This window comes from Dermacentor albipictus, chromosome 4, assembly GCF_038994185.2.
Source record: "Dermacentor albipictus isolate Rhodes 1998 colony chromosome 4, USDA_Dalb.pri_finalv2, whole genome shotgun sequence".
In the NCBI taxonomy this organism is placed as follows: Eukaryota; Metazoa; Arthropoda; class Arachnida; order Ixodida; family Ixodidae; genus Dermacentor; species Dermacentor albipictus.
In genome coordinates, this window is record NC_091824.1 from 116,596,294 (window position 1) to 116,621,712 (window position 25,419).

Here is a 25,419-nt window from a genome sequence, read left to right on the forward strand (position 1 = left end):
CAGAGGCAATAACTTTCTTCAACTTTATTTCAACAACCTAGATAATATGCACAGATGACTGACTTTCCAGACATTCCATGCAACGCAGCAGTTCTGTAATAAAGCCTGCACTTTACCAGCTCTACAAACCTCGAACACTATACAATCCTGACCAAAGTGGAGCCAGGCTTCCCCACGTTGAGCCCCCTATAACACTTTACATTTCTGACAAAGTCAGATATATACACGCAGACAGATTATCGAACTGGCCCATTGAGGACGGATTCGCCAGCACCACAAATTGTTTGACTCGTGTGAATCAAGGCACTGTATCTTCCATTGCACTCTTTTGGACCATGCAATACTTCCGAAGCGGTAACCTCAGTCTTTAACTTATGTCAAATGTAACAGCGGCCTACTGACAATGCCACTACACTCTTCACGCTTACAGCAACTGTACACACACACTCCACTCATTGAGGCTTCCGTCCATACTTTTTATCAATCAAACACTTTAGGCATGCTTCTAACTTTTGCAAGGCATAACGCCTACCACAACACTTCACTGGGATGACAGCTATCATGTCTATGTACTCCAGAAGTATGCGATGTGAAAATAATGCTGATGTGAACTGTGCTCCATTTCATAATGTTCACTTCTACTGGCTTTTGAAAACGACTGATCGACATTATGGCCGTTGCCTAACATGACACAATTTACTCCTGGAAGCAGCAGTTATGTTAAGCACACAAACGTCGCCATGACTGGCAAAGCAACTACGAGGCAGAATTTATAAAAAGCCCCTGTGATATCCAACTTTCAATGGGATTTTCAAGCAAATTTATATCCATGTGCTTATCATGAACAAAACACAAATGAGAGAAGAGCACACAGAGAAGTAAAGTCTCCCAAAGCCCGCCGTTGTGTGCCGATGCAAAATTCCAAAGCTGCTTTCTTTCTGCCAGTATTGGAATGAATTAATGAATTTGTTGTTTTATGGCGCAAAGGGTGCCAGTATTGAAGAAAAATGTTAGTCTAACTTGGGAGTTAGCTCACAGGACAATGGTGCACAATGACCAAGTATAATGACAAGTGTACCTAAAAGTTTAAAAATGCCCTTCGCTGCACACAAATGCAGGAATACAAACGCAAAGATTCCTAGCTGTGTTTGTGTCCTAGAACAACACTGGAGCATGAAGATAAACTTTTTTTTTTAAAGTAAAGCACGCTGTATGGCACACTTCAGGTGCATGCATCCTTTGCTTCCACATGGCTTAAAACTGGACATGCACAAGGTGTTGCCTTCTGCATGTGGTTAGCATATAGTTAGAAAGAACTTCAGTGCAGGCGATGCTCATTTAGTAGCTCCAAAAATCTATTTCTCCATGACTGACGTGGTATGCATTTGACTGGCTAAAATCACTCTATCCTTCAATATTTGTTAATTTCATGCAGTGGCAGATCACTGCATTGTACCATTGCATTTGTGCTAGGGGCATGCCAGTCATACTAATATAACAACATTTATTTCAGAAAGAGGGTATATCTGAGAAGGCATTTTGCTTCATATACGAAAAAATTATGCAGACATTAAGCGAAATTTCCACCCAACCCCCCTAATTTAATTTCTCCTTTCAATAGTGCAGTGGGCTCAGACACCATGTGGCTAAGCATGGCGGGAAAACTAACCTCTTTATGGCAAGAAGTATGGATGGCACAGAGACGTTCAACAAGAGTAGCTGGACTGATCAATGGACTATAGGTCCGACGAGCAAATGCACTACAGCAATGCATGTCCTTATGGCCTCAAAGAACAAACACAGCTATTCCAGATGTGTGAATCTGAAGTCTAGGAGGCAGTGCACCGTAGTAATGCATCACCCATTTTGCTGTTCTGAAAAGGCCTGCTCCAAGTCCATTAATATGGTTGCATTGAGCATCACCAGGTTGCATTACGATCACAATCTTTTCCCCTAATCTTCGAAGGTCCCTCCTCATGCAGTATTTATGATTGCATGATGCTGGTAATGGCGTGACATTCATGCAAAAAAGGTATCTTACATTCAGTAATTACCATAGCTTTTAGAATAAGAAGAAACAAACTTACTAGTTGCTTTAAATTAATGCTGGCATCTCCAGCGGTTGCTGAATGCCACTGTTACTGAACTCATGGTCGATTGTTAAGGGAAATTAATAGGATCCGTTGGCTTCTGTTTTCAAAGCAGCTATCATTGAGTTGTTCCCATGGTAAATTAGTAGCTTCATGTAATGGCAGTGGCTCCTCGTTCCCACAGGGGGTAGAGATATACAATGCTGATAGCATTAAATAATCTTTGGGAGTGCACATCTAACGCCAGTATAAAAAAACGCTTCATTAGCAGCAGTGTGGGACAGCAACCTTGGCTACATAGGAAAGTTGTCAGATCAAACAGTGTAACAGTGATACCCCATCAACTTCAAAGATTTTACCCAAATAGATGACAAAGCAGGGTCAAATGCATTCGACCAGCGCCCCACACAAGGGATGTATTTGGGCAGCTAAAAGTGAGAATGTCATTGCCAAGGCACGATGCCCTCAGTATGGCAATCCCGCTTATCTGCAAATTTAATCTCCCAACCATTCACATCTTCTGCTTGGAGTATAATCAAAGGAGCTATTATTTTTATGCAGCTGCCTGCTTTAAAGAATTATGCATCACTGCGATTTAGGAGCTGTACGACCTTTAACATGTGCACCTGATCCAGTTTCAACTTTTAATCTCAAGAGAAATTGCAGACCAAGTGATTAACTAGCAGGCTAGCAGCCGTCCCACAAGTTCCTATGCCAATGGATCACCGTAGTTCAAGTAGCATTATTTCTCGTAAAAAGCGTACTAAACTAAAATGTACCGAGGTAAGAAGTGGCTGACTTGATACACTATGGTGTTAAACCCAACTTTTCACTGTGTTGTCATTGTTGATGAAGTCGAGGCTATGAAGCTTCACAAAAGCTGAAGGACTAGAGGAAGGTTTGCCCCTCCTTCATGGCTATCACACTTTCAGCTGAATTACGACCTTAGCAAGAAACGGTGAGATGTTGGGAAGCAATGCGACAGGGATATATATTCACCTATCATCCAGCAGTCCCCAGTCACAAAACATAGATGTCATTAACGCTGAACTAAGTACAAGCATTTCTTAACTACAACTCTGCAAAAAGCTTTTCGTTCCACGACAACTATAGCCTGGAATGAACATCAGTGTAAACTGTAAGCCATGGGATCGGTTCTCATAACATGAGGCACCAAGCTACAACTCGCAACCAAACAATGTTTTAACAACAGCTAGAGCCAGTTCATACTACTGCCATGGTCGTTACAAAGTCAAGCAAAGACAAACCTAAATCCTTGGAAAAAAACTAAGCAAACTTAGACACTGCGCCATCGTGTCCAAAATCGCGATGCCAGCGCTTTCTGCATCGCCTGCGAGCTGATGTCGAACGTCATGAAGCTGATGCCGACAGCGATGGGTCCCTTTATCCAGTTCATGCTCAGTCCTTTGTAAAGGCCACCAATGAGGCCTTCATTCTTGTAGACCGTGATGAGGGTTCCCAATACACTGGTGTAGTTATGTCCAGTGAGTGGAGCAGTCTGCATCCGCCTCCTCACAATGTCCAGCGGATAGGAGCTTGACTGGCCGAACAGGCCACCTACCGCACCAAACATCAAGCGCTCGATCGGGTGCAGTTCTGTCGATCCTGTCTGCTCTGTTGAAAGGAACGGAGGAATAGATTGATAAGTAATGTTAGAGCAATAGAACTGAAAGGTGTGCTAGTTAATACACATGCACGATAATGACCGATGCACTCAAATGTGTAGATTAAATAAAGAAGGGATGTCCCATGGCGTTTCCTACAAACATTACTACAATCGACTCCTGTTAATTCAACCCCTGTGGGGGCAGCAAGTTTAGGTTCAATTATCCAAAAGGTCAAATAAATAAACGGCACCAAAATGAACTGATTCAAATGTTTTATGTTGCTTGTAGTAGTCTGTAATCGTTGACAGACTGCTTCAATACAGTGATATAATAACTATACATATGGTCGTCAGTCACTGGCCCAAAGACATCACCCAGGGCACAGTGAAAGCTGTCATCACCGCTGCAGGACAGGCTGCTGTTGTTACTGTTGCTGCCTAAGGAATCAGTAACGCCGTCTGCTGAATGTCTTCCATTTTTAAGCTTTTAGTAACCACTGCTCACATGAGGTGACGCTGGCGGGGGTTTAATTACCCAAAGCGACATATTTTCGCGTGCAAACTAAGCAAGTTTTCCTCCTACATCACTGTACGGTTTCTTTCCGAGACTTGCCAGTGCACTTGCATTAAGCGAAAAGTCACGTTAACAGAGGTCGAATTAACAGGAATCGACTGTAGAGGGACCTCTGGAGCTAGTGTGTATAATAGCTGCAAGTTTGGCGCTTCAGCTAGCATGGTAATTATGGGTATGTGCATGGATTTGCCTAAACTTTATTGGTCTGGCTTCTTATGACCTTGTGATTGTAGATTAACCATTTTCAACAAAACAATGCATTATAAATCCAAAATTCACAATCCTGATGCGTGTGCAGCAAAACTTATTGCCCCACTGTGTTAGGAAACTGGGACAGCCTCAAAATTTAGCAAGCATTAGAAATAATGCAATGAGATTGTTCAAGGCCACAAGCATGAAGATTAGACAAATCCATGTACTGATCATAGTTCCCATGGTAACTGAACAGTCACATCAACACATCGGTCATAATCATGTAGCATTACAACTTAGCCTTGTAGCTGAAAAAAATGGCTTGGATACCAGTAAGAAAACCAAAATCTAGAAAAGTTGACTACACGCCAAGCATACCTGCTCACCTGTAAACATTAAAAATTTGTAAAGATACTCATGAATATGACAAAGGGAGAGGGATGAGAGGAAGGAAGCAACATGCACTTTTTTTTATGTCTGCCCTAAGCACACATATTTCATGGGATAAATACACACTTTATTTGCACTTATTAAAGTTTAGATGCAGCACATTAAAGGGGCCCTGCAACACTTTCTTCAAGCCACCATATTTGCTCTAGCCATATTCTCAGCATGTTAAAGCAAAAAAGAGCAAAAGAAGTTATGGTAACGCACACAAAGCCAAGTTATCGGTCAGAAATTTCAAAGTACATGCAAAATAATAGCTACTCTCAACTAAAATTTCAGTGGCTCTAAATGCCACATTCCATTCTCACATGACATCACAGGGTGGCAACAATAGCAGCACGGCATTAGCGGAAGTCAGTGTGCCAAGGTTGCCAAGCCTGCTCAGCCTGCTGATGGCATTCCCATGACCTCCGCGATCAAGCAGCACACTGTCTGATGTTGGAGGCCATGGCGTCACGTTAATAGTTAAAACAGCTTCCTCGAGGCTGCCATTGGTGAGCCAAAGTGCTCGGCATGTTGGCGCATCTTTACCGTGGCTGTGCAATACTTCGAGCAGTTGTAAAACGTAATCCTGTAGTTTCTTTTGCAGTACTCACAATATTGCACAACGTAAATTGATTAAATTTTTAACCAATGATCGTGGCGCCACACTCTGATGTCACATTGAAGTACGCGAAATCACCACATCGAGGCGATGCTGTCGGCGCCGCTCAACGAGCTTTCCCTGGTGCATTGCAGGGCCCCTTGAGAGCAACAAGCTAAAGCAGAGGCTTAGAAGCAATGCAGTGTTTTTAGATCACAGTGACATTTTCAGTGACTTTGCTTATGCCGATTAGCCTGCTTCAGGAAGACGTCTGACGAAATTTGTGCGAAGGAAGTAGCTTTTTGCTTAACGTCTTGACCTGCTACAAAAGGGTGCTGCACGTACCATTTTTTTACCATAATTTTCTTGTTGCATGCTCTTCAATTGTGCTTGTCCCATCCTTCAGCACCTTTTAACATATTTTCATGAATAGAATATTTTTGTAAAATTTGATGCAACATTCGTAAAATCGCAGAACATGCCCAAATTCGTCAACTTTACAACAAATTCTAGAGAATTAGCAGGTAAGCACTAGTAGACAACAAAAGCGCCTTGCCACTTTAGGTGTCCTTCCCAACAAGATAGGTCCTTTAGCTAAGTACCTCATGCAGCGATCACAAGTGCTGCAGCTTGTTAAGGAGTTTCCAGCTGCTTATAGCTCACACTTTAAGAATTAACTTCAAGTAGTAGTAAAACTTAATTGCCATTACATTTAATAATTTTGAAACATACTTGGGGCAGTAACCTGGTTACTTAGTTACTAGTGCTAGTTACTAGTAGTGGTACTTATATTAGAACAGTCATGATGTCTGACGGACATTTGGCAATTTTGCTACCAAGTTCTATGCATTCTTGTGTGGCAAGTGGGGGTGCTAGAATCTTTAACTGCACCTGCAAACGATCTAAATTGTTATTTGCGTCCAGAATAGACGGACAAACATTCGTTAGGTAGCCACACATGGCAAGTTAAACTTCCTAGATTCCTCAGCATGTTCCATCGAGGCACTATTCCTTGTTTTTAGTGCGGCTAGCTGGCATTCTTGTATAGAAGAAGCAATAAATGCTCCTTTCGTATGTTCGCACTGATGCATACTGGCTATTTTCCTACAGACAGCACAATCAGACCCCACAAGCATAAAGCACAATTGTGACAGTTATTTGTACAGAAAGTGATGAAGGCACTAGGGTGTCCATATTGGAAGGCGTATGTTTGACTTTAAGAGGTACACAGCGTAAAAGGGCATTCCTCACCGAGGCGAGACAGCAAGAAAAGTTGCAGAAAAGTAGGCTTATCTGAGAAGCCACTGAGACACACTGTTCTTTCGTTCCTTTTTTCTGTCTCGTCATCATCAGCAGCAGCGGTCTATTAGTCCACCGCAAAGTGGAGGCCTCTCGCAGCAATCTACAGCTACCCTCTCTTGCATCAGCCAACTTCATCCAATGCGTGCGAATTTTCTGATCTCGCCACACCACCTAATCATTGGCTGCCCTTGTGTCATTTCCTTCCCCTTGACCTCCGTTCTGTTGCAATCAAACCTCATCATGACAAAGTCGCATCCGACACAAACTTTTTTTCACTATACCCAACATTCATTGTAAGTGTACACGCTGATATTGGTGATGAATCCGGTGACGAAGCCTCAGACAGGCCAGCAAAGGATTGCCTGCCAATTTTGATGGCCTCGTGGCGGTTTTCCGTGCCGCCCACCATGTAGCCGGCTTCCTGGCATGTGAACAATGCTAAATTAGAAACATGCTTTTGCATTATTGGTAATATGCAATCACATGGTCGGTGTGATCACACGAGATTGGCATGTTGGCTCACCAGCTGTAGGTCAACCAAGCAAAGTCATAGGCCAAAACACACACGCCCATGCTTCACACTTTTGCTACCAGAAAATTCAGTACTTTGATCTGCAACTAACAAACATTTGCTTTCCTGCAACTGATATTATCTTGGATCTAGTATTTTCCATTTTGTTGCAGCAACAGAATACTTGCTGAAATAAGGCATGAACAATGAAACCTTGCTTTCAATTTGTTACGTCTCTGTTCATTGACATCAAGATTGACTGTGCCCTAACTGACCAAACAGTTAAGTCCTCTATACATTATATGACCTGCCAAACTCCTCTGTCTTTTAGCTAGAACACCAGCACCTACTCCCTATTTGATACTGTCGCTTTCCTGTCTCTCAACATTACATCAATCATTTGGTGTTCCATTATTCATTGCACAGTCCTCGGCTCCTTCTCAAGTTCCTTCACGACCCTCAGAATTTCTACCCATACTAGACTGTAGGTTAGGACCATTCGGCAGGATAGCATTAAGCAAAGAATAAATTGAACCAGCGTCAAGTTAATGGAAGTCTACAGTAACAGAAGTCCTGGCATTCTAAATTTGGCACGTGCCGAGTTATCTATTTTAATGAAAACAGCCTCAGTAAGGTTATCCCGTGGTAGATATCACAATTCTGTCGCATCATCTGGATTACTTGAAAAGGCAGCCACTACTTTCAAGACAAATTGCAAGGCAATGTTAGGTAATAAACCAAACTTATCTAATTAACCTTCTAATTTTTAACTTTCAAGCACATTTTCCAGTTGCTGAAATGAAGCCCAGCAGTAATGAAGTAATATTCATTTATCGGAAATTCTGTGCCAGCAGTTCAGAGAAATAAGACACCCGAATCCATAGCTAAATGCGTTGATGTTCCAGTCAACGATGATCACCACTGTGGTAAACAGAGTACTAGTAAACGTTAACTGGGACAGTAATGCCATTAGTCATGTGCAATTGTTGCAAAGCAAAGGATTTCTGCTAAATTAATATTACTTCAATGCGCCTCAGCTTCAATTGAGCAGCTGGGAAACAGGCGAGCATATGCAGCGATTCGTTTCACTTGATGGCATTTATGTCTTATCACCTACTGCTCATGGCTGGCCCATTTTGGTGATAATGTAGGCAAAGCGCTTTTTGGATCAGTGCCGAAGTGCAAAGGAATTAATTGCAGCAGAATCGCTGTATTATCCTGGTTTTACGATCCAAAAAGATCAATTACAAATTAGTGGAATTTTGTTAATTAACATAACATTACAATCTGTTTTGGAAGTAGTGTTCATCTTGAAGTGATCCTGTTGATGTGATTAAATTAGATATTTAATAGCCAATCTACCACAATAGATATTTAATAAGTATTTTTTCATTAAAATGGACAATCCAATATATGTATACTTAGATACAGAAGAAAATGACCTTCAAGCATCGGTTTTGGAACTTATCAGTTCATGCTTATGGCCTCAAAAGCGCCAAACGCTTGCTGCCAGTACTTCACAACACTTCTGTCAAAACAATGTTAAGAGAAGCTTGATGCGGTGCTCATTATGCTCTAAATAACATTCTGAACACATACCTTGAATACCTCGAATGGTAAAGCATGGATAAGTGCAACATGCATTCAGAACCATAGACTGGAAAAATCTTTACCTGCTCTTAGCCTCTTCAGAGTCTCGTACGTAAAAAAACTAGCACCAGCATACGGGATGACACCAAGCATCGTGGGTGAAAACCCTCTATACAAGTGCCTCGGGCCTTCCTTATTCCAGATTTCCCGAAACACTTCGATTATGTTTCGATACCTGTGGGTGCAGGGGAAGAAATAAAGAAACAAGGCTGTGAAGCAAGAGATGCCAGCAGTCAGTGAGACAGTGCATGCTTTTTCACTCTGAACTTCAGATAACATGAACAGCGGACACAGAGGGTTCGCATTGTACAGTGGCACCTACGCCTCTCTTACTGCAGCAAGGTCAAAACTAGGAGTAAATACAACACCATGTTAAGAAAAGTTGAACATATGTGACATCATTTTTTTTAAATTATTTAGTGCAATTCATTTTTGTAATGGTATCATTAGTGGCATACATTGCGTCATTAGTACTACAGTAAAATCCAATTCAGAGTCCAAGGGGACAATGAATCAGTTCAAGTAAAGAGGAGTCTCAACTAATGGGAGCCACTTGATGCAAAGCTGCCAAGCACTGCACAGGCTACCGCACAACCACGAACTTGCTCGACTGCATTCTAAAAGAGGTGAAGTTTTTGCCGAGGCGATGCCCTAATGCCCTCATACAGAGTTTGCCAGGTAAAGAATGTTAAGTTTGATACAGAAGAAAAAAAAAAAGAGAGCAATAATGTGCATGGGCAAACAGTCCATAGTTTGTGCATCAAGCTGTGCCTGAAGCATAATCGTATCGATAGCATGCAACGCACCAGACTACACAGACAACACCTGCCAGATGCATTAGAAGGGAGCTTTTACTCAGGGTCAACTCCAATCTTGCTATGAAGTTACTGTATGAATGCTGAAATGTTCTCTTTAGAAAACCAACTTACAGACTGCTGCTTTAAATCTACTTTATTTGTAATCTGCCTAAATCTGCTACACTTAAGTAACATCAAATTCTATTAACTAGTGGAAACAGAACTTCCATTTAGAACCTCAACTCTTTTATGTAAACTGCCAGAAATCAGTTCATTAAAAAACATTGAAGCACCAAGCTTGCAAATCTGTAAATAAGTACAAAAACAGACATGACAGTTCTGTGAATGGCATAATGTAAACAGCATAATACAGCAAACTCTCAGTTGTACGAACGTCAGTTTATCGAATATTTCAGAATAACAAACTTTTTAAAAATCCCCGGCATTTTTCTTATATATTCTATGCAAGAATGTTTCACTTAAAGGAATTTCAGAAGAGTGAATATTTCAGTTTAACGAACTCGCTCAGAGGACCAAGGCTTATTTTTACGATCAGTTCAACCAAGTTTTGCGCCCTGCACTGCAGGCGCGACCAATGCCCGCCCTCATCAAACCACCGCTCCAGCGGCAATGTAACGTCGCTAGCGCTACAGCGCTCCTAGGGCAAAGCGGCAGCGCGGAGAACGAACGGCAACGAGGCATAGTCTCCGAGATTGCCCACACAAAATGAGCAAGCATGTAATCTCGGAGGCCATGAACAAAGTAACATCGCTGGCGCGTACAACGCCGCCAGAGCAAAGCGGCGATCTGTCACATCACAAACCACGTGGTGTGTGTTTTTTTCTGACTGGCTAGTCGTGGCGTGGTCGTCCCGTCTCTTTCTTTCCAGTCTCGTCGGTTCCGCGTGAGCACACAAACGACCCACGTGGTGTGTTTTTCATCGGCTCCGTTCAGCCTTCCAGTTTTAAGTAACAACGACAATTGACTTTTTGGACAGTTTTGTTACTTCCTGTGCTTTAAAAGTACAAGTGCAGAAGAAGATTACAGATTTTTTTTTCTATGTGAGAAAGGTAGCATTATTACTGTTATGAACCTTGTACTTGTTGATATGTACAAATTACATTTCACATATTTCTAACACTATGCATGCCATGTCTACTGCTCCATGAATTGCACTTCAAACTTTTGACTCTGTATGCCATGTCTTATGTTGGTATAGTGAATATTCAGTTTAGTGAACTTTCAGTTAAGTGAACTATTTCCTTCGGTCCCTTGAATATCACTCAAGTGAGAGTTCACTGTACTTGCATAATAAACACACTTTTTTTCTCAATAACCAAAGCAACATAGGGAGGTAGTAATTTTAATAATACATTTAATATGCAGGGTATGGGACTTCCCAACTTTATGGGAATTGTATTGAAAAACCAAAAATTGAAATGAAAGACGGTAATTACTAAAAAATGCATTATATGATATAGAGCTCTGCAGTAAATATACACGTCCACTATTTACCAACAATGACAGCTTTCCGGTCTTCCGTACCCAGAAAGCATGGTGCATCCAATTCATAGCAAGCAGCTCGATGTGCTGCTTCAGCCAGCAGAGCACATGGACTTTGTCAATACCGGAATGCCTTCCAGCAGCATGGTTCCCTTGCTCCATCACATATTACACAACCTTTGACTTAAGACCAGCCATATAATAGGAATAACAACTCATCGCGCAAGCAAAATGCAAGACAAGTTGAAAAATGAGCAACATACAATGCTGTCACAGAACAGACACCTTTGAAGTAGAAAAAGAAAAACTCATGCAGACCTATACACTGTGATAATTGGTGTAAGTGAACCTTTGACGAGCTGGCAAGACAAAACAACCCATCCCGGTAAGAAATGTCCCGTGGTTTTTGGCGACGAACATGCCCCAAAATAGTCATCAGCCACGGTGGCACGTCTTGCAGACAAAGGCAAGTTTTATTCAGGGCCGATATTCTTGACCGATAACTTTCGGCGATATATCACCTTCACAAGATTTTCCATAACCCAGTATCAGGTGCATTGAAGTAGACAACCGAAAGCATTCCTGACACTGTGCAAAGATATCAACCCTGGCAGAGTGCCAGAAATGCTGTTGGCCGTATACACCAATGCATCTGGTGCCAAGTCAGATGAAACCTTGTGAATGTGATCGTGTAGTGACAGCTTCCACTCGATGAGACAGCCGATGACCACCACCACCACAACATGCTGAAATGCAGATAAGTAAGAAAAAAAAGCTTCCCTTTAAAAGTAGGGCTATATATGGCCCATCAGCTCGCTTGCTTCTGGCTTTTAACTACTTCTGTCTATGCGACAATTTGATTGGCTGTAGCACTGGCATCGCGATGGAAAGCATTTATTTTTCCGCCAAGAGATAGCTCTCCGTGGCACCCGTTATCGCCGTCAGCCGGATTGAGTGAACTGAGAAGCTATGATTATTTGTAATTCTTGCAAGAATGAGGGTCACCATAAAAAATCTGCCCCCCCTTAAATGCAACAATCCACATCAAAAAGTTCATCGGATATTGTGCAAAGCAATTTTTGCATTCCCATGTATCTAGATAAAAGTGCATGAGGGTAAAGCTTGCTTTCAAGCATGCTAAACATGCCTCCAGCTAATTTGTTGCAATGTACAGTAACCACGCTACTCATGATTGGCAGCCATCACAAGTCAAATGCCAGAAGTGAAGCATCTGTAAGCACTGCTTTTGGCGTGGTAGCAGGGCATAAAAAAAAAAATCCTTCACAGATGTATGCCAATCTGACAACTGATACAACATACACAGCGAAGCTGTATAGGCGAGTTCCGACTACCCTTCGGCAGTACTAGGGGGCTGTGTTCACTGGCTCGCGGCCTAATGAAATATAACTGCTTCATTAGAGCATGATAGTGGCTGGTCATCCTTAGTGATGGCCCCAATACAGGCTGCATTGCAGTATCACGGTGTCAGCTTTCACCGTTGCAACTCTACAAACTCCTAGCTAACCTCCAAGGTAGAGCTGGTATAATATGACATGACAAACAAAAGTTACGGATGAGCACTCAAAAAAAAAAAAGTGCGTAAGTCGTCCTATTTGAATGAGATACACGTAAAATAACTTTTATTTCATAATCATTGATCATTACGTGTTAAAGCAGATTCAGGGCTCCAACATACATTGTATTGCATTTACACTTGAAATCAACAACCTCGTCACACGCCGGCCTTCACCACACGAAAACCATCACAAGCTTCACTGCAAAATTGCATTCTTAGAGGGCTATGATCACCTATCTGGCATGGAGACGGCCATCCTTGCACGAGCAACGTCCAAGGGGTATGTCAATGCTGATGCCGTGCAACCAGCTAACGAGCCGGCAAGGAAGGTCTTGAAGTAGTGCTTCTTCCTGGCAAGCCCAAGTTTATGTTATTAGCACATAATCAATAGATGGAACAACATAGTAGCATCAGTTATCACAGTAGCATACGCACACTCCAGGAAGTGTTGATTGTTTGAAGGTGTGCTTTTGTTCCACAGCAATAATCACAATTCTATACTCTGGTTCATACATAACAGGCAACGCTACGAAAACTAGGCTGTTGACATCCGCGACCAAAAAGTAGCGCAACACATATGAAAGAAAAACACTAGGTGCACACCATGTAATTTGATGTAAAATTAAGCCTCATACATTTACGTTGCAAAATATGATGTACGTATTACGTGCAAGGTGTCGGAAATCCAAACCTATTTACCACCAAACAAGCGCAGTGACACACTTCTGCGACCAGCCACCACAGCGCACGACTTGCGCTCGCGACGAAAACATATGTCGCTCAAGAACAATCTCAAGGTCAGACTCTTTTAAATAATATGTCGCCTACTAGAAGTACAAATATGCACAATAAGTGCCTTGACATAAACTTGTGTCTGCAAGTCGTTGTTCATATAATATATAAAGTAGCTATATTGCAGAAGTGAAGTGAAGAACAACTACATATAGAAGTGCATGGAGTGGGACTTCTATGACCGCACTACTTACATAGCTTCCACAGCATTGCCTGCTGTGCGTGAAATTAAGTATAGGGTGCACTGCAAAGTTAAAGCTCTGCACCTTGGTATCAGCAGTACTTTTATATGCAAGCATCTTTGACATGAACAAAACCAAGTTGCAAACTGCGTGTTAATGAACAGACACGCACACAGACATGATAACAATTACTGTTGCAGGAAAAATGTGCACCTGTAAGTTGTTTTTTTTTCCTTTTCTTTAATCACATCAACAAATCTGGCCTTTCTCCAATGGCATATGGGTGTAAGACTGTAAGACAACTATGCCAGAGCAATACATAGGATGCAACAATTGACTGTAGTTGCTATCTAGTGCTAACTGGCAAAACGCGTTTAGCAGGTAGCACATTGCAAATTTCTACGTGAATATTTTTTAATACAATTTTGCACATCCACAAAGAAGTTTTGTAGAGACTAGCAAACTTTGAAATTTATTTAGCAGAGTATTCCTTATTAACAAAATAGAAAGTGACCTTCAGTGCCTGTTATTCGATAATATGGATGTTAAAACAAAATCGTTGTTCATACAGCTCTTCCAGCACATAACATTTTGAAACATGGAGCACTTTTCAAAAGGTATTCAATAAACACGAAGTTATTAACATCAAGAAGTGTCTCAGGTCACACAAGATGTGCTGACAATATCTAAGTGCCTGTACATCTCAAATGTTGTAGCCACACATAGTAAGATGGGCCTAGTCAAGTGCATGCATGAAATAACCAATTAGTGTAGCACATTCTCAAACATGTGCGGCTGTCTCAGGGTAATCTAGAATGTATAATCAAGCCCATATTGTCGAGGAGAGAGGAACGATGCAACTTTCGGCTGGGCCGGCAACGAACAAAATGCCCCGGCGCTGTTTATCGACATGATATATATACACGAATGCCTAGAACCACTTCAGTGGCGCGCTCTGTTACAAGGGTAAGCAGCATTAGTGTTAGTGGTGTTAGTAGCGCCACCGTGGATTGAATGTAACAAAACACAACACTACACATATAAATAGGAGACAGCATAATATCCACATCTTTGGATTGCATAACTTGCAAAACCTGCATACCACAACTTCTTTGCTTGAAAATGAAAATATACTAAGTACTGTTGGCTTAGTTTTTGAAAGTCTAATGTTAGGAGGAAGGTTGCGGTTAAAACAGCTTTCGTTCTAAGGACCCTTCTCCCAATTATTCAGTTCCTTTCTCTACACACTGTGCTTTTGCACAATGGATTGCGACGCTGGCCTTCACTCATACTGAGATGAGTTTCACAGAAAGCCATCACAGGAGTCATGTGTACACCTTCTGCAAAAATGTCCTGACAGCTACAGGCAGAGTAGGTCATTGACCCAACATTTTTTGAAGGTGAAAGGGTCACTGAGTGGTAGCTGCAAGCTGCAGTGTCCTGCCTATGATCAGAACACATACCATTTGTGACTTGCGACCTGACCTATCCGACATCGGCACTTCAGCAGCAGTGAAGGTGACATGATGATGATGGACAGCAAAAGAGATGACACTACACCTTCCATAGTAACCTGTGTTCTTTTCCCTTGAAACCTTTTTAAAATTTTGATGATTTTGTGCTTACCACTGCTTTGTTTTCTTGCAAATTTCACAGCGAGATGGCATATTATGGTCCACTTCATTCAACATAACACTTGGCACTCTTAACTGCTTGGTTTGTCAAAAAAAAATACAAATTTGCCATTATCCACACCTCCTTGGGCGCCCATATCCCACCCCCTGCATTTATTGAAAACTTATCTGGAAGGCCATCCTCTGGCGTACTACGGACACTGAAAATGATAAGGTACTAGTGTCCTCAGCTGCGATGTTTTGAGCATCGCTCAGTGGGCCTCTTCAGTCCTTAACAGTCCTTGACAGTCCCAGACTGCCCGAGGCAGTGCTTTCAGCTAATGCACATTGAATATGCAGTGTCTCGGGCAGTCCTGATCAGTCCAGGATGGCAAATCGATGAGGCCCACTTGGACGTGCTCAGTGAAAGGCAACCTCACATTTATTTCTTTACAAACTATAGTCAGTGACAGGCTAAAAATTACAAACAAGCTCCACCAATAAAAACACAGTGTACCTATCCTTATCCTCTGAAAGAGAGCCAAGCCAGCAGGATTCCACTCACTATTAGACACAAATTATGTACAGCCAATAAGGTTTACCCTTACGCTCAGTGGTATTGCATGTTTAAAACAGCTGTTTCTGCTGTACAAGTCTGCCTTTGTGTGACTTGTTTCAGGATTAAACATGAAGGTCCAGGGCAAATTTTAAGAATGATCCTGATACCACGGCTCAGGCAAAAGTAAGATGTGAGCTTGAAACAACGAGCTTTCATTTCCCAATTAGCCCAGTATTTACATTAGCAGAGCAAAGAAGACATTAAGCTGTGAGTGGACACCACATTAATTTCCTTTCCATGACGTCGGAAGATAGGAACTATTTCATCCATAGAAAACATTGCATATCAAAACCAAATTCTATGCGAAACACACGGAGTGAGACTTCTATGACAACACTATGTTGTATAACCTCCATAGCGTTGCCTGCTATGTTTTAATTGTAGTACAGCATAGCAAAAGCACCTATTCAAAAACGCCTTTTTGACCGGCAAATTTGACAGCTCACCTCCTTTCGTTTGTGTCCACTTTGAGGATGATCTTCCAGTGCTCGTGAGCAGCGTACTGGCATGCGGCAAAGGGGACAACTCTTGCCATGGTGGCCGTGTTGCCCCGCCACCAACTGAATAGGCCATGCTCCTTGTACGAGTTGACCAGGAACTTAATCGCCTTGGGAAATGAGAACTGCTCATTGTGTACTGCAATCAGGCAAGGAAGTACCATGTTAGGGGGAACGGAAAATAAGGAAGTGCAAAATAAAGATATTAGTTTAGACAAAGCACACTGCCAAATTTTGGGACATGCTCCCAAGCGTTTTCTTCTACTTCTGATTTTCCCTTTTTCCAGCATTTCTTTTTTTCTAGAGTGAAGCGCAGAGACTTTTAAAACTACTGCTGCCAGTGACCATACACCAGCTGAATAAGTGAAAAATCTTATCCTTATTTAAGTTCACTTTCAGTGAAAGCATGTTTGAAAAATCTCAGATAGATGTTGCAATCCTCGTGTGAATGTATCACTGCTTCTATTCAGTGTTTATTTAATTTTTGTTGTGTATAGAGAGGCCTTGGGACTTTCAATTTCTTATGCAAGAAGATGTAGGGATTTCCTAGATCATGTGCAATAACATATGCAAAATAAGGCAGCACTATTCAGGTGGCCTCGCTACATAAGCTATGATCACCAAGGAGGTAATCTAAACTAGGCACGTGGAACAGGGGAAACGATGTCAGCCTGAGAAAGGGCCACAAGGCACCATCAAATGTAGCCTTGAGGCAAGGAAGCTAACAAAGGAACAAGTAGATGATAAGACAAAGTGGTACAAAGAGCACATAAAAAAACAGCAACCCTCCCTCCTGAAAGTGCACAGAAAAAAAAAAAGAAGCATTTTTTGCTGAGCACAGGGCATACAGTTCACGGTCAATGTTCATCCAGACTACAAAAAGGACAACTTAAAACATAAGATGAACATGCATGGCAAAAAACACACTAAAAAGTACTATTTCGGGAAAGCATATGCATTTACAGGCAACTTCAATGACACTGTATAAAAGCTTCCGAACCAAGGAGAAATTAAAAAAGGTCTCTTTCCCTCATTTCTTTTTTCAGCAGCAAAACAAGAACATTCAGGCTACCTAAAATGCAGGAGATGCAAAAAGAGTTAGCAAAAACTCTCCTCACAAGGCAAAACCTTTGTAAGATTATATAATTTAAGAAGCTAACAGAAAAATGGTTACAGATAAAGTAACAACCGTATAAACTGTTGTATGAGGCTGCATACATTTTGCACATGCACGCAAAAAAAGAGAGGTAGAACTCCTGATTGCAAACTTCAGTCACAAGAAATTATATGATAAAGTAACTCATTAGTGGCTTTTCCATGACCAGGCATGCCACACCAACAGTGGCATCAGTAGTATGTAGTATTAGGTTACCATAAAAGTGTACGTCTTACTTTGGAAGTTAATTTTTGTGCGGTCAAGGGGTGCTATAGCCGTCTTCGCGAGAGAGCCAGCTAGTGCCCCAGCGATGAACGAAGTGATAACTTTATCTCGATTCGTTATCTGCAAATAAAAAGGAAAAAAAAAAACAGATCATGACTATTTGCAACATTCATGAAAGGACAGTGCCACAACACACAAGCTGGACAGTTATACAAGAAGTGAACAGGGGGAAAAAAAGAAAAAGAAAAATCCGAATTGCTTGCAACATTCAGCACAGAGCACTGGAAGTCACACTGTACAAGCTTCGAAAGCTCAACAAGCAGCAAGCATCGTAGATGAATTAGTCACGTTTTGGAGGACAATTTGCATTTATTGGACACAAGTAAACGTAACCAGTGAAATTTTATGTCAGCAGTTGGGTAGTTAGTTCAGTGGAGGTGTTTGTCTTACCATGCATGCTGCTAATAAGGCTGTGAGAGGATAAAACAGTAGGGTTGAAGTCAGCCTACTATAAAAAAAAAAAAACATTTCTTTTTCTCCCTCTCTGGGAGGAACAACTAATTAGTTGAGTTAGCTGCTATGGCAAATGAAGTGTCTATTTAATTCTGTTGAGCAATTATTAACATGCTGCACACACCTAAAAGGTAGCCTCCATTGAATCCTTAAAAGCATGCCAGTCATTCAGTGCAGGGTGTTTGTAAAAGTCAGCGAAAAGGGAATTACTGAGAAGTCAGAAATGTGCCCAGAGGTGTAAGAAAGCAAGCAGTGTTTGCAAAATTATCTGCCTTTACCGCAACTTCTCCCTCAGCCATTGAACGAAAAGATCAGCCTAGGGAAGCGTTGTCTCCAAACCTAGCCAGAAGGGCGAGAGAAACATGAAATGAGTAAATAATAAAATCCAGGGCTATCAATTGCATAAATGCTGTCAAAGTGCTCCTTTCTCCTCCTGCATCATGCCAGTAAAGTTATGTCCTTAAATACAATGTTTATTTTAATAGTTGCGTTAGTTTAGCGTAATGGTATTTTTGCATTGGTAACTACTACCAGTAAACAAATTTTTTAAATGAGAACAGGCAAACAAAATGGATTAGTTCTGCTAGGAAAGTGCAAGAATGAAATTTGTGTTACATTGAATGTGAAAGTATGCAACAGATACCTGAATTTCTGTTCTGCTATGTAGCCCATAATAGAAAAACTCACAATTATGGACACATTTACATATAAGTAGCAGTTTTCTTCATAATTTTGCCACGCTGATTACTGCCTAACTTGCTCAGAGCACCATAATAAGCTCGTACAATCTTCATCACTGGTTGACTGGTTGAGCCTAATGTCTTAAAGCTACACCCTGACTATGGAAGGACGGTGCAGTCTTGGCCTCCAGCTTTATTTTCACCATAAAAGGTTATTTAAAGTACACTGAAATATAACAGCAAAGACATTTCTTTCCTCTGCACCCAATTAAATGCAGCTGCAATGACCAGGACACAAGTTCATGACTTTGTGATCAGCAGCAGAACATCAAATGACTAGCTTTTATCACAGATACCACTATCTTGCTGCTGCATCACCTACTGCTACACAAGTTCAGTTAGAAAAAGAAACAAAAAAATCATAAGTAAAGAGCAATAAAACAACAAAGCAAGCTGCTTTGTTGTTTTCCATCACCAGACAGATATGTGCAAGTTTGAGTTAGCTGGTGTGACATGATTATTAATAACAGAAAGACAAACAAACTTAGACAATGAATGAGAAAAGCGTGATGCTGACTTCCAACTGGTTTATTCTTTTTTTTTTCTGTATGCTTTGTGTACCTTCCTATTTCAGGCATGCAAGATGCCCTTCCTGTTTTTTTTTTCTTTCTTTTCTTTTTTGTAAGCAGCCATTCCTAATCCAAAGTCTGCTTATCACACTGTTCACTATAATCACTGCAGACACAAATGACTATGCTTTATATTTTTCACACTTGAACTCACAACAACACTGCAGCCAATTACATTCATAAGTGATATGTTTTTCATCTCATCCAGAGTGCTATTTATTTGTCCCAGCAGCCATGGGCCACAGAAAGTAGCTGCGCCCTTATATTGTGTGATAACCTTAAACCTGCCATGTTTGTTGCACAGTTTTTCATAGTGTTCTTAGCTAATCATGGTGGGTAAGCTTATGCACAGATCCGTTAAGTGACCACAAAGGATAAGACTACCATACTCATGAAGTCTAACAAAAACATAAAGAGAGAGAGAGGGGGGGAGGGGGTAACCATTAGAGCCTTGACTGTGGCATCAGCATATCATGGGGTGTATGTTGCTGAGCTTTCTTGTTACCCTCAAATTTGCACGTGGCTGCCAATAAACAATTATCTACAAAAGAAAAAAAAAAAAACAGGTAGTAGGCCCGCAACCCAGAAGCCAGAGCACAAAGGTGAAATACTTCTCTGTGAAGAATATAAATAATAGCTCGGGGAAAAAAAAAAGAGCGAATTAGGTAGTGGGCAGTGGTCATTACATGGCAAATAAGTTCTGTGGAAATCTGTAAAGTGAAGGAAGTTTCATGCAAGAGAAATATTGTCATCCACCATATGTAGCATGAAGCTACAAAGGAAACCTTTACGGGTTTCTCAGAAAGAGTTTCGCAGTTGAAGAAAATTTCTTCCTAGTAGGAAGTTCTAACATGGGACTAATGCATTTCTGGGGCGGTCGCTCTACCGTTTCAGCTAACCAGGAGGCTGGCATATTGCATAGCGAGGACTACAGTTAATTCAGAACTTGAAGCACAGGGATGGTGAAAACAGCAAATTCGCATGGTGCAGGAAGCACCTTCGAAGAATTTTGATGCTTAAATGCACGGTGGAGCCAATCCATGGGCCAAAAACATTACATACTGCGCACCAAAAGTGATGTATAGGCCTAGAAAAATGACAGATATGTAGACTGCAGATGAACAATAATTGCATTGTTTCCTCTTCATCTTACACAAATGTTAACCCACTATAATTCCACTTGGAAAAAACAATGAGAATATGCTAAGTAGTCCTCGAAATGATATAAGCATGCCCCACAAGAAAAAAAGAAGCTTTCAAGCTTGTTCCACATCATTTAGGCTTTAAAGCTAATGGTATATCTTCTGTGCCACTTTGTTTAGAAGTGAAGATGTTTGAACAGTGCAAATAATTGAAAAAGAATGAAGAGAAAAAAACACATTTACATCTGTTTTAGTTTAACCAAACCACAGTACAATTTAAACAGTTCTATAGGACAACATATGGGGCAGAAAAGAAAGGAAAAATCAGAACCTCCACCAGTGCACCTCCCCAGTTCTTCCTATTCACTGTTGTGCTTTTCAATTGTTAGCCTTGGTATGTACAGGTGCCCACACTCATATCCAGAATTCCCTATCAGTGCGATGCAATGGAATCTATATCTGTGCAGTGCTGGCTTGTTTGAAAGGCAATGCTGGTGATCAGCGGAATCCACAAGAACACCAGTCAATACAGTATTCAACCCAGTACAAAGAGCCTAGCAGCTGCTGTGTCATTACTCCTTTTTCTCAGCAGCCTAGTGTTCAGGCCCTCCATACCGAAGTGTGAACTACTGTACCAACAAGACAAATTGGCACCTCATCGACAGAATCAATGTTGGCATCAAGGGTTCCTGAATCAGGAAGGAGAGAGAGAGAGAGAGGCCACAGGTTCCCTAGCCCTGAGCGCCAACCCCCCTCTATTAAAGTAAATTAAGCCTTGGTTTCACAATAACAAAAGCAAGCTTGTGTAGGTAAAATGTGCCTCAGCTCCTGCCCCCACACTCAAGATACACTTCAGAAGCCCCTGTTTGGTGATGCTTATAGGGCTAATCGGAGCTGAGAATTTGAGCTGACCTTGCTGCCATGAGCAAAACCTTAGTGATGGCCATTTCTGCCTTCTGCAATACGCCAACTCTGTAGCCATAAAGACCACATGACTTTGTTTTGTCGAGAACACAGAGAGCAGAAAAGACATCTAGCTGCTGTGGTCTATGGCTCATGAAATAAACCAAATATTTAATAGCATGATATACTACACTACTGCTTACCTCATACTGTGGTTCGTCATCCCAATGGCTGAATGCATCAGGTGTTGGTTCAGTATTGTTTGAATTTTCATCACGTGCACTGTGGTCTAGGGTTGGCAAAAATTTTAATTTCATGCCAAAATTTCATTCAGGCCCCTTCAGTTCTTAAGCCTGAAATAATCAATGAGCTGTGTTACTTTCTTTCTGCATTGTACAGTCAAAATATTGCTAATCTCAGTCATATGACACAAATGTCCTAATTTATAGAGCAATTTGAGGAGGTGACCCATGGAAGAGAAAGCAATGAAGTTGATGTTGAGGCAGGCCCCTTGCATGAACTGTTAGCATACCATCCTGCATGTATGCCAATGTGCCGCTACATGTAAATATCTTGTGCATATGTGCATACTTCTTCCATACATAACACTATAGGCATTGAATTCAAACGTTTGCACATCTTGTCACAGTTACACACATATATTTTGAAGGAACTAATAATAATAATTTGACCTTGTGTGCTAAAATCACACCTGGCCTATGAAGCATGCTGCAGCAGAAGGCTCTGGGTTAATTTAGAGCACTTTGGCTTCTGTAACATGCACCTAACACTCATCAAACAATGTGTTCTTGCCTTCTTCCCCCATAAGAACATAACACTGCAGAAATTAGTAACATCAGAAAGCAACTACAGAGGTATCAGGGCAAGGCTACCCATCCTAGCACTCAGGACAGAGCTAAAGATGGAAAGAAAATAATGATAGTGTCTTCAGTAAAATCCAAGCAATGCATAATTTGGATAATGCATTGTGTGCTTTTGCACAGTCATTACAAGGCCTTCCAAATCTCCAAGTTATGTCAAAGCAAAGCTTCACTTGACGTTGCCTTCTTTACATGCTAAGCACCAAGAAGAGATCATTCACAAGCACTAGCATTCTAATGGTCACACTGACACATGCATGTATTTTTTTTACAAAATGTTAGCGTGCAGACCAATTATGCCAACAGAGAAGTGCACAATGTCTCTGAGAATTGAGTGAATGCGTCATGACCTACTTACATCGTGTTACGTAATTTGGGCAAGAAATGACGCCGGTACTGGATTTTCCAGGTACTGGAAGTTTTGATTTTAGTCAAATATCTCGGGCTCAATTTCCTACAGCATCAAATGAGGTGCATTATCAGAAGACCAGAGTGCAGGGTGCATAAACTAGAACGCAGCTCGGCAGCATACATACCTTTTCTTTGACTAATAATGACTTTGACTTTTTTGTTGTTGTGTGCTAATGGTAACACGCGTTAGCGATACATTTCTTAACGAACTGTGCATTGCTTTTTCTATTATTGATCTTACTGCTGCCTATAATCTGCATGTACACTTTCCCACTGATCAGCATATATATTTGAAGACTCAAGTTTCCGAAACTCGCTCACGTTGTTGGTTTCAACAATATGTAGAATCATCGTTATAAATCCGTGAGTACTAGTAAAAGCATGGGCAAGTTTAGTCACTTGAAACACGGCAAAAAAAAAAATAAGGATGTGCAGTTACTGAAGATGTGTTAAGTATGTAAGGAAGTACAGTGATATAACGTATTACATGAACACGAAATCTCCCGACGACCCAATTTTACGCTTCACATCATGAAACTAACGCCAAGAATTTCTCAAGCGCATCCAAAGGTGAAGTGCGCAGACCAGGCACACCGACGGGTCAATGCTTTATAAATAACTGCCTGACTGCTACGGAGAATTTTATCTTCAGATTAGCACGACCCGACGAACCCGCGACGAGCAGGTAAGGCAGCGGTACTACTCACATCCGTACAGGTAAAATGTTCTATGTGAGCAAGGTCGCGAAGCAGCAGCTCTGTCAGCACACGGCCAGGCAAAGGTCTTCTCACTCGTGGAAAAACAGCACACGCTACACGTGCTCAACGTTGAGCGTGTACACTTGTGTGCCGGGGTACCGCAACTTGTGCTAAACAGAAACGATGCTACGCTGCCGACCGGAACTAGCACACTACGACACTGGCATATCCGAGTGTCCTTTTGGGATTGCCGGAAAAACGTAAAGCTGACGTCATTAACCCACACCCATGTCGTCATTTGGCGGTTGTTTCAAACATATGCATTTGGCTCAATGAAGCGGCGTAGAAAACGTAGAGTTGTCCAAACACTTCGGGCATAATACGAACGTCAGCTAGCTTTAACCATGATAATGGCTTGTTCTTGCTTATGATCGCCACACCTTAAGTCCTTTTCCCACAGGTTTGAGAAGGTCGCGCTGACGGCAGTGAGGCGCCTCCATTGCCTAATCAATGTGGCGTGTTTCGCAGGTTGCACCTTTGTTGAAAAAATATATGTCGAATAAGTCGCAGAAGGAACTGAGGAAAGGGCAGTAATCGCTCCGTGCGTGCTATCTGATGGATATAGGACGTGGTAGAACAATGCGGCGTCGAAACAGGTTAGCGCACGGCACCGAAAGAAGATGTGCGCGTCCTTGATAAGAACAAAACCAGGATTTGTTTCCTAGTGCGGTTGGCAGGGAATTATCTACCTGGATCAATGAGGAAAGTTCAAAGACTATAAAAAAAGCAGACATACTCATGAACTCAGTCTTTCTTTGTTTCTTTCTTTCTCTGCTTTATTATTATTTACTTTATGGACCCTCTAATTCTCTCTGTCGCACGCGCAAAATTTTATTGAGAGATTTTTAAGATATCTAAGGCGTATTTCCGCCTCGGAGGCCGCTACTACGTACATGAGTGACGATAATGACTCCCACGGTGCAGAACTTAAAGGACAGTGCACCACTCCGGCGTTGACTTCGAGGCACGGACCATAACTAGCATCGGTCAAGTTCTTCGAACGCAACACCACGGAGCTAGATGCGCGTCGAGCACGCTATCGGACCCGTCAAACGGGCTAATTGGCTATTCCACCTCCGTGTTCCGCTCGTGGAGCTTTGTCTCCCCCTGCGTGACGCTTCCCGAAATTGCAACTGGAAGCTGGCAAGGTTCGCGGTCGTTGACCCTCGTCCCGAGAAAATCTGCCTCGTAGCACTGGAACGTCGTTCAAGAATGACCTCTCCCGTCTAGATGAGCGCCTTCCAGGCGGAGAGGCAACGCCGGGCGGAGGTAAGCCATCGGAGGATAGAGCCCATGGAGTGTCCCCATTGGCCGAACATGACGCCACCTGCACGGGCTCGACGATTGGACGAACATGAAGACACCTGCACGGGCTCGGCGATTGGCTGAAAATGACGTGTCCCCGATGGACTGAAGGGGTTATAAGCAAGAGAAACATCGGGAAGACAGAGGCGTTCTTCTGGCCGCGGGGACCGATTTGCCGCCGGCCGTAACGATGTCATTTTACTATTATTTTGGCATCTTCTATTCCTGTATACTTAAGGTAAATAAACCTTCATTTTTGAA

General features: G+C 41.9%; 1 protein-coding gene across 2 annotated transcripts; it reads right to left on the reverse strand.

The window, feature by feature from the left end:
* Positions 1 to 24,020, reverse strand: DPCoAC (dephosphocoenzyme A carrier). 2 transcript variants are annotated; one of them, XM_065447615.1, is made up of 7 exons: positions 23,803 to 24,020; positions 22,007 to 22,156; positions 17,948 to 18,056; positions 16,505 to 16,694; positions 13,086 to 13,202; positions 9,000 to 9,151; positions 1 to 3,725 (listed from the first exon to the last, which is right to left on the reverse strand). In XM_065447615.1, the coding sequence occupies exons 2-7, from the start codon at positions 22,118 to 22,120 to the stop codon at positions 3,388 to 3,390; spliced, it is 1,020 nt and encodes a 339-aa protein (XP_065303687.1). In that variant the 5' UTR covers positions 22,121 to 22,156; positions 23,803 to 24,020; the 3' UTR covers positions 1 to 3,387. The 2 variants fall into 2 exon arrangements, with proteins under 2 accessions (XP_065303687.1, XP_065303688.1); XM_065447616.1 differs by lacking the exon at positions 23,803 to 24,020 and adding an exon at positions 18,728 to 18,788 and having other exon boundaries at positions 22,007 to 22,146.
* Between the last annotated feature and the right edge of the window lie 1,399 nt (positions 24,021 to 25,419).

Coding starts and splice junctions, on each gene's coding strand:
- DPCoAC (XM_065447615.1), bottom strand. CDS start 22,120: ATGAAATTAAAATTTTTGCCAACCCTAGACCACAGTGCACGTGATGAA. Junction 18,057..22,006: donor ATGACGAACCACAGTATGAG/GTAAGCAGTAGT, acceptor TTTTATTTGCAG/ATAACGAATCGAGATAAAGT. Junction 13,203..16,504: donor GTGGACACAAACGAAAGGAG/GTGAGCTGTCAA, acceptor TGGGCTTGCCAG/GAAGAAGCACTACTTCAAGA.